This window comes from Kickxella alabastrina (genome assembly GCF_025024165.1).
Source record: "Kickxella alabastrina strain RSA 675 chromosome Unknown BX661scaffold_53, whole genome shotgun sequence".
Taxonomy (NCBI): Eukaryota; Fungi; Kickxellomycota; class Kickxellomycetes; order Kickxellales; family Kickxellaceae; genus Kickxella; species Kickxella alabastrina.
In genome coordinates, this window is record NW_026251524.1 from 1 (window position 1) to 10,264 (window position 10,264).

General features: G+C 51.0%; 1 protein-coding gene across 1 annotated transcript; it reads right to left on the minus strand.

Moving 5' to 3' along the window:
* Positions 1-7,168: 7,168 nt before the first annotated feature.
* BX661DRAFT_136494 (uncharacterized protein) lies at positions 7,169-7,333 on the minus strand (the record flags this gene model as incomplete). The annotated part of the gene is made up of 1 exon (XM_051532674.1): positions 7,169-7,333. A coding segment is annotated over one exon (165 nt), but the record flags the coding sequence as incomplete, so codon positions are not given.
* Positions 7,334-10,264: the final 2,931 nt, after the last annotated feature.

The window sequence follows — 10,264 nt, forward strand, 5'->3', positions numbered from 1 at the left end:
GGTGCTGCCGCAGTTTGTTATCAACGGGGTATCGTCGCTGGTGTTTATGCTGATTGGCCGACAGAGCGGAAATGATCTGCGGTCTGTTGAGTTTTTGGCTTTACAGGCAGTGGCAGCGGCGACGGGGGCGGTTGATGGAGTGGGGGTTGTTTTGAGGATTGGCGCCGGCAGCGCTTTGATTGCGGCATTTTTGACGGTATTTCTGTATGATCAGAGGCAGATGCAAGGCTTCGTTGTTGAGCAAAGGCTTGGGTGAAAGACAAACAAGCGGCAGTAAAAAGGAGAATGAGAACGAGCTTTTTTATATGAAAAAGAGGAAGGGAAAAGGGGGGGGGGGGGGTTGGTACCATTTGTGATTAAGAAGAAAAAAGTCCGGATTTGACTTTTTTTTCTTTCTTTTTTCCTTCTCTCTTTCTCTCTTCCATTTAGGTTTTCTATTCTTTTTAGCACACTGTTATTATTGCTCATTATCTATTATTATGAAGCTGTCGGAAAAGATCCAAAAGGCCATTGACGGCAAAACGCCGTATTTCTCGTTCGAGTATTTCCCGCCCAAGACCGAGCAGGTAAAGAAAAAAGATAAAAACTAGAAAAACTAAAACCGTTAAAGTTTATGACTAAAAAGACCTACAAAGCACATATGTACATACATATACATATAAATATAAATATACATATAAATATACATATGCATATACATACACGTACACGTACACATACACTTACACTTACACTTACACATACACGTACACGTACACGTACACATACACTTACACTTACATGTACATGTACATGTACACGTACACGTACACGTACACATATATACATAAAGGCGTATAGGGTCTCGCCAATCTCTATGACCGCATCGAGCGCATGTCTCGCTTGGGCCCACTCTTCGTCGCAGTAACCTGGGGAGCAGGCGGGTCAACGTCGCAGCGCACCCTGGAGCTCTGCGGGGCCTGCCAAGGGGCCTTCAACCTGGACACAGTAATGCACCTCACGTGCACCAATATGGACCTCAGCATGCTCGACTCAGCGCTGGCGTCGGCCAAGGCCGCGGGAGTGCGGAATATCCTGGCGCTCAGGGGAGATGCACCCAGGGGAGACGAGTACTGGACCGCGTGTGACCAGGGCTTCACCTATGCGGCGGACCTGGTGCGCTACGTGCGAAAGCAATACGGGGATTACTTCTGCATCGGCGTCGCCGGGTACCCCGAAGGCCAAGGCGGGGCGGATAAGGAGGAGGAGTTTGGGCACTTCGTCGATAAAGTCAATGCTGGCGCGGACTTTGTGGTTTCGCAGCTCGTGTATGATGCGCAGATCTTCCTTGGCTGGGAGAAAAAGTGTCGTGAGGCGGGGGTCGCGGTGCCGATTATCCCTGGGGTCTTGCCGGTGCAGGCGTACCAGTCGTTCCGCCGGCTGGTGCATTTGACCGGGGCGTCGGTGCCGGAGTCGCTGCGCAGTGGGCTGGAGGATGTCAAGGCGAACGACCAGGCGGTGAAGGACCTGGGCGTGGGCCATGCTGTGATGATGGTGAGGGAGCTCCGGGACGCCGGGGTCGGGGGCGTGCACTTGACGACGCTCAATCTGGAGGCCTCGGTGCAGCGCGTCCTGGACGCGCTGGGCGTGCAGCCAGCTGCTGCTGCTGCTGCTGGCGAGGATGCGGCCAAGCCTGCTGCGGCGGCAGCAGGCGCCCTGGGCGCCCTGGGGGCGGCGGTGCGCAATTGGGACGATTTCCCGAACGGCCGCTGGGGCGACGCGCGGTCACCAGCGTTCGGCACCCTCGACAGCTACGGCGCAGCCCTGCGGCTCGCGCCGGAGTCCGCCAGCCAGCTCTGGGGCCGCCCGCATCGGCTCTCGGACATCTCCCAGATATTCACCAGCTACGTCGGCGGCCAACTGGCGTCCCTTCCGTGGAGCGACGAGCCGCTGCGTGCCGAGACGCAGCGCATCCGCGATGAGCTGCTGCGCATCAACGCGCTTGGGTACTGGACTTTGGCGAGTCAGCCGGCGATAGACGGCGTGGCGAGCTCCGATTCGCTGTGTGGGTGGGGGCCGCGCGGCGGGTATGTTTACCAGAAGGCCTTTGTTGAATGCTTTGTGCCCGGCGAGCTGTTTCCGGAGTTTGTTTCAAGGCTGCAGTCGGCTGCCCCGCGGGTGACGTATTATGCAGCCAACGACAAGGGCGATTTTGTCACCAATGCGGCGACGGGAGAGGGGGTTGGGGAGGCGGTGACGGCGGTCACTTGGGGGGTTTTCCCTGGGAGGGCTGTGGTGGAGCCGACGCTGATTGACAAGATGAACTTTTTGGCTTGGAGGAAGGAGGCCTTTGATACGTGGAGGGAGTGGGCGGAGGTGTTCGTGAAGGGGAGCGAGGAGGAAAGGTTCTTGGCCAGGACTCGAGAGGAGTGCTGGCTCGTTAACGTGATTGACAATGAGTACAAGGACGCTGAGAGCATTTGGGATCTGTTCAAGTGAAGAAATCAAGTGATTAACCAATAGAGGTGAGATGGATGGGGGGTATAGCTTTGCTTACGTTTCACTTATTTCCCTTATTTCCCTCCCTCCTTTTTCACTCCCTCCCTTTCTCCCTCTTTATTTTTATTTTTTATTTTATTTTGCAATATTGTTTATTTGTTTATTTGTTTTGTTGGCCTGCTGTTCTCTCTTAAACACACACACACACACACAGGAACCATGGCTGAGCTCAATTCGGCTCCAGCACCGGCGCCAAATGAGAAGGCTGCGCCGGATAGTATCGATACGGTCATCGCAACGACGCGCATCGAGCCTCTAGCTAGCATATCACCACCACCGGGCACCAAAGAAGAAGCGGACCTAAAAGCAAAAGCAGAAGCAGAAGCAGAAGCAGAAGACGCAGAGGTAGAGCTAGAAGCAGAAGCAGAAGACGCAGAGGTAGAGCTAGAAGCAGAAGCAGAAGACGCAAAGGCAGAAGGCGCAAAGGCAGAAGGCGCAAAGGCAGAAGGCGCAGAGGCAGAAGGCGCAGAGGCAGAAGATGCAGCAGAAGACGCAAAGAGAAAGAAAGAAGACCACAACGCACAAACACAGCAGTCCTACGTACTCAAACACATCCGGTGGCGTGACCCCTGGACCGGGCACACTCTGGACAAGCAAATACTGACTCAGAACCAAAACGGGCCCTGTCCACTAATTGCTCTGACCAACGTACTGATTCTACAAAACAAGCTACAAATCCCCACCGCCACCACCACCAATGGCTCTGTAGCAGAAATAACTGCCGATGCTTTGGCCTCATTGCTGGGCAATTTCCTTTTGGCACAGGATGGTGTTTCGGAAGAAACGGTTTCTTTGGTGCTTGGGCTATTACCGAGTATGAGTCGTGGGTTGGATGTTGAGCTGCGGTTTGCCAATATTTATGATTTCGCCGAGCCTTCTGGGGCCACTGCGGTGTTCAGAGCCTTTGGGGTTGTGCTCGTGCACGGGTGGGTGGCTGAAGGTTCAGCGCTGCCCGTGGTGGCCGAGACACTGCGCTTGTGTGGTGGGTCGTACCAGGCGGCGGCCGAGTACGTGTTTGCGGCCGACGAGATGAGCCACGGCCAAGTGTTGGGCCAGAACCACAGCTATAACAGCATGCACGAGAACCACCCCCCTGCGGTGTTGAGTCTTGAGGAGGAGGATCGTGTGGGAAGGGCGTTGGCGCTGAATGCCTGGCTGGAAGATACCGCTACGCAATTGACTGGGAGTGGGCTGAGGATGCTCCAGCACCTGCTGCCGGAGCCTAGCCTGGCAGTGTTTTTCCGCAATAACCATTTCTCTACTTTGTTTAGGCCGAGCCAGCAGGGGCTTTTTATGCTGTGTACAGATGAGGCTGTGGCTGCCGACACTAGGGTTGTGTGGGAGTCGTTGGCTGATGTGCACCAGAGCGGCAGCGCGTTTTTCGATGCGGCGTTCTGCCCGATTGATCCCCGTGGCGGCGGCAAGGGCAAGGATGCCGACTATGCGCGCGAGGAGGTGAAGGAGGACGCAGCCAATGTCGACGACGACTATGCCTTTGCACTTGAGCTTGAGCGCCAGCAACAAGAGGAGGAGGACCTGAGGCGGAAGAGGCAGTTGCAGGTACGCCAGCAGGACAGAATGCCACCTGGAATGAATGTTGGGCGTAGGAGTAAGCTTTATGCTGTGCCTGAAGTGACAAAGGCTGCTGCTGCTGCTGCTGCTGCTGAGGGGGGGAGGAGGCCGATGGGGAGGTCCCGGTCAGAGGAGAGTTTTGAAAGAAGAATGGCGGATGCTTTTTTGCCACATGAGCCGGCGACTGTTGGAAGAAAAAATGCAAGGGGTGGGGAGCAGCAGCGTCAGCGCCAGCAGCAGCAGCAGCAGCCAAGGGCGCAGCAGCACCAGCACCAGCACCAGCACCAGCACCAGCACCAGCACCAGCAGCGCCGGAGAGATGAAAAAGCAACTGACAGCGGATGCATTATTTGCTAATTGTAGAAAAAACATAAATACACATAAAAAATATACAATATTTTTTTTGACCATTCCTCATCTTTCTTTTTTTTTTCTTCTTCTTTTTCTTCTTCCTTTTCTTCCTTTTCTTCCTTTTCTTCTTTTGTTTGTTTGCTAATTTCAATTTCTCTTCTCTTCTCTTTAACTTTCAGCTTTTTAATTCATTTTTCCAAAAATGACTTCTTCGCTCAATCGTTCGAATGCCACATCCAATCGAACAACCCAACGCCCACTAATTCCGCGACTCTACACACCAACTACCCCACGCGGCCAGCCTCCTTTGCTTCTTCAAATCCCACGTCAACAACAACAGCAGCAGCAGCCGAGTATAATAATTCCGCAAATACAAACAAACAATCTACCCTTGACAAATGGCGGCGACCTAGCGGCACGACAGCAATCGCGTGAAACTCATTTGGGACTCTCCATTATAACCAACCGCACCGGCAGCACTGGTGTTTTCACTGGTGGTAGACTACCGCCAGTGGGAACACCGGCACTGGCACCGGCACTGGCACCAGCACTGGCACCAGCACCAGCACCAGCACCGCAGGCAGCTGCTGCTGGTTTGACTCTTTTGACTGGCAGTGCTATTTCGCAACCATCAGTTGGTGATATTGCAGGCCAACTAACCCAGCTGTCTTTGTCCGGACGAACACCAACCATCACCAGCGTTTTAGACGACACTTCGACATCGTTGGTGAATGAGGAGGAGGAGTATGCATTGGCGGATGAGAACATCAAGGTTATGCGTAAGCTCGGAGAAGGCTCCGTCGGCACCGTACATAAAGTGGAGTACTTACCTTTGAGTAAAATCATGGCGCGCAAGCTTATCACCGTTTATCCAGACGAAACCCATCATAAGCAGATACTCCGTGAATTGCGGCTTCTTAAACAATGCCAGTCTCCCTATGTGGTCAAGTTCTACGGCGCGTATCGGTCGGTTGACGATGATGGTCAGTCGATAGCTATTTGTATGGAGTATTGTGAGGGTGGGAGTTTAGAGTCGGTTTATCAGAGGGTGGCCAAGTTACGTGGGCAGATTGGTGAGGGAGTTTTGGGCAAAGTTGCCGTGGCGGTACTTAACGGACTGGTGCATTTGCATTCTTGGCAGGTTATTCACCGGGATGTTAAGCCGTCGAATATCCTGGTGACGGGTCGTGGCGAAATCAAACTATGTGATTTTGGAGTTTCCGGGGAGCTCGTGGATTCGATTGCGCAGACTTTTGTCGGGACTAGTTATTATATGGCGCCCGAGAGGATCCAGGGAGATCGGTATGCGGTACAGTCTGATGTTTGGTCTTTGGGATTGACCTTGATTGAGGTTTCGCAGAACCAGTTTCCGTTTCCGCCGCCTGGTCACCCGCAGTTGTCGGTTATTGAACTGCTCGAGTATATTATTCATATGCCGGTGCCTGAGATGGAACCATTGAGGTTTTCGGAGGAGTGCTGTGATTTTGTCAAACGCTGTCTTATTAAGGAGCCCAGTCGGAGACCAACACCGAGTCAGCTACTGTCGCATCCGTTTATTGTAAAAGCTGCTGCGAAAAAACTCGATCTAAAGTCATGGATCGAGCGTGTATGGGGTGTGACCAAGAAATAAATAATAATAATAATAATAATAGTAATAAAACAGGTTTTGTTTTTCTTTTTAACAATTCATTGTAATTGATATTAATATTCAAATATATGTATTTTTTACTTTTTGCATTTTTGCATTTTGGGTTTTCATTAAAGAAAATTAGTATTGCAAACAAACAAGCAAGAAATAATACCTTTTTTTATATTGGTTGATCGCGATCAACTGATTAACCGAGCTTTTGGTTATTTATCCAAAAACGCACTACTTAAAGCCAATACAAAATATACAATTGTGTTGTTGAGCCACTTATTTCTTTCAATATTTGTCTATTTAATGCACGTTCATATATAATATACACACACACTCTCTCTCTAATATACGTTCAACAGAACGTTCCTCCCCCCAGAATTAAACACATTGAACCATACAAAAAAAAAGATATTTCAGAGTAAAAAAAGCTATGAGAAAAAAAGAAAGAAAAAAAAGGGAAAGATTAAAGGTAAAAAAAAGGAAAAGCTCAAATACTCATTGACAAGTTTGCAATTAAAAGAGCTAAAGTTGTTGCTGTTGCTGTTGCTGGTGATAGTTCATCTGCTGTTGCTGATAATTGTTAGTTTGGTTATGGTAGTTGTGGTGCTGCTGGCGCTGCTGCTGAGTTCTCAACATACCAATGACCTGTTCCTGCATCTGCACAGCAGCTTCGGCCATACCCAAGGGCACAAGCTTATTAGGAGGAGCTCTCTGAATCACCGGGGTGCTAGTAATCGACAAGGGGACGCTCATAGCTGTGCGCAGGTCCATCGCCGACGTAGGAGTAAATGGAACCTGTGCAGGAGGGGCATTATTAGCGGCCATCACATTATGCTTCTGCTGATGATGTTGCTGTTGCTGTTGCTGTTGTGCAAACTCTGTATTGTCCGCAGACTGCTGAGCAGTAGGCATCATCCATGGTGACGCAGACTCCCCAGCCGCCGGCACTGATGCCGATGACGTTGGCGAAGTAGGCATCGGGTATGCCGGATCACAGACCATCAGCCTCCCATTGCGCATACCAGAGCGCGCAAGCAAACGATGAAACTTATCATAAGTCGTGCGATCCACATACAGGCGGTAGTCAATCATATCCAAAAATGCCCTCTCCATATCGCTGATCTGGGTCAACGGCAGTTTGGTGATCTTATGCCATGCACGGTTCGAGTAGGTCTGGTCGTAGATGAACTTGGATGCGCTGATGATGGCCGCGACAAACATGCGCCGGCCGCATTTGGTGACGTCGGGCTTGGCTGGTGCTTTGGGTGTCTCCTGCGGCTTTTGCTGCCAATCCTGGGCCTGCTCCTCCTGCTGGTGCGGTGAGGGCAGCTGGACATTGGCGCTGTTGGTCTTGCAGACAAACGAACGGAATGAGTTTGGCAGTGCTGAGGACATGCCAGCTAGCGGTCGGTGCTGCGTTGCGGTATCCTGATGCTTGTTTCCCGTGGTGGGGTCTGCGGGTACAAAGGATGTGATAAGCCCGCTGCGCAGCATCTGCTGTCGGTCTCCCTCAACATAGAGGATCTGCTGTCCGACAGACCCCGCTGACGCCGGCGTGATCGGACTGCCCCTCCCCATATCAGAGTGAACCTTGGCTCTTGCAACAGAGGTGGTGGTAGCAGTGGTACCGTTGCTGTTGTTGGCAATGTACTGGTTGTCGGGCGACAGAGGAGGTGTGGCAGAGTGCTCCAGCTGAGCTTGCTGCTGCTGTTGTTGCTGGGTCACCACCATCATCTGTTGGTGGTTTTCCTTCAGCTGCCCTTCCTTCTGGTCTTCCTTGTGCTGGGCTGCGGCGCGCTGCTTCGCCTGGATGATGGATTTGGCGCGCAAGAGGTAAAACATGCACAGCTCCAGCACGTCAATGCCCAACCGAGACTGGCGGTGAGTCTCGGCCACAAAGCACCGCAGAGAGCAGAGCTGCGTGCGCTGTGAGGTCGAGTGGTTGGGCCAAATGCTCTCGATGATCACGCATGCGATATCTAATTAAAACCAATAGATAGTTAGCGTAGGCATTGACATGGGTTGTTGGTAGTAGTTAGTCATTGTTCAAAAAAATGGTGGGTAGAAAAGTACAAAAAAATCAGCCAACAAAATCAAATAAAAATGATTAAATAAATGCGAACACACACACAAATACGCTCGACATGCATGCATACATGCGGTACATGCCATGCATTGGGGAGGGGGGGAGAAAAAAATTTTATTGTTGCCGAGCCAAGCAGAAAATCACAACCGCAGTCAAGCAAAAGCCAAGCAAAAGCCAGGCGCAGCCAAGCCAAGCACAGCACCAGCACAGCCGCAGCCGCAGTTTGTGGCAGACACTTTATAAAGCTGATGGCTGAGTGGTGGCGCGATAATGACAGCAAGGGCGAAAATGACCAAAGCGCCTTTTGCTTCGCTTTGTTTCTGCTCTTGTTCGGGTTGTGGTGCACAGCTTGCGTCCTGCTATGCGCTTGAAATAAAGAAAAAAGAAAAAGGAGGAAAATATTTGTTCCGCATCACGTGAAGAGCAGAAATTAAGCCACTTTTTTTTGCCGCTGTCGTTTGTTTTCTCTCTTTAATGGTGCTTTACTTTCCCAAGAGTGTCTCTTGGTGAAGTGGCAGAGTGGGGAGAGGAGGAAAGAAGGATGAAAAAGACCGCATCAACAAGAATTGAAAAGGAAAAACAGGCAGAAAACAGGCAGGCAGGAGGGGAAAAACAAACCCCCCAAAAAGAGAAACAAAAGGACTAGAAAACAAAGTCAAGCTAAACAAAAAAAGGCACTTACCATAGAGCTTGTCGAGTTCAAGGGCTTCGCGCACAAGGCCCTGTGCGCATGATGGGTCAGCGGCAGCCATAATTGACGGCGCCGTTGCGGTGCGAACAAAGCCCCTCACAGGCTCCCCCGGCTGCTTCGCTCCCTGAATCACAGCAGCGACCTGCTGATGCGCATACTTGGCATCGTCGCTCTGTGTGCGCGACAGTGCCGATGGCAGAGTCATTCTGTGGGCCGCGGCTATTGCTGGAACCACAGCAGGGTTGAGCAAATCTGTGATGCGCACGCCACCGCCGCCGCTGCTGTTGCCATGCTGGGTTGTTGCTGCGACCTGGTCAAAGCTACGCTTATTGGAGCGAGGGTGATGGTCGACGGACTCACGTGTGCGCTTCATTCCGCTGCTGCTGCTATTGCTGGGCTTGGGAGCTGTGCCGAGAGCGACGGCCATGAACGCGTTGTTATGGGGGTTTTGCGGTTGTTGATGGTGCCACCCGTCTACATGCAGCGCCGGGTTGCTGCCGTACGCAGTGCCCGAGTCAGAGCTGGGCACCAAGCTGGCGGCTTCCCGGTGGTGTAGACGGGTGTTGGGTTCAATCGGACGCTGAGAGTAAGATGCCATTAGCTATTTGTTAACACAGCTTTAGCAAACGGCAAATTAAGAAAAATAAATAGTGCAAAAGTAATTAATAAGAGAACCCTTTTTTCTGTTAAATTTGTTTGGGTTGACGGATTTGTCTGGTGGTTTGGGTTAAGAATAGAGAGAGAATGCCTTTTCGCTATTGTTCTAGGGTAAAACTTTAAAAAAAATCGAATTAATAGCAAAATTTAGTCTCAGTTGAAACAAAAAGCAAAAACTGTACGTCAAAGTGCTTTTTAAATCGGAAAAGCAGGCAGAAAGGCAGGCGGCAATCAGGTAAGAAATTAACGTGGAGAGGGGGAATAGAGAAGGACCAAAATAAATAAAAATAAAAGAAAGGATGCGAGGATGGGATGGGGGGGGGAGGGGGTAGAGGGGGGCGGGTTGTCAGCCGGCCAGTAAAATAATAAAAAAAGGCATTGATGTCTGTGTTGATGTTTGCCTGACTGTGTTATTTTGCAGCAGCCGCAGCCGCAGCCGCAGAAACACCGTTCTATGCTTACTTTGCTTTGGTTGGTCAGCCGGTTGGTTGGTTGAATGGGAGCTCTATGCTCTATTGGTTTTGGTGGCTGGATTAGATTGGATTGGATGTGGTACGGGTGTGAAGCGAAGTGAAATGGTGAAGTTTCGAAGCGTTTATTGAAAGAAGACGAGTAGTAAAATATAGAGGAGTATATAACCACTTCGTCTTTATATAGCCTTTTGAATCATTCAAGCCTTTCGGCATTTCGGCCTTTTGGGACTTTCAGCTAGACAATGCCAAGCAAAGCC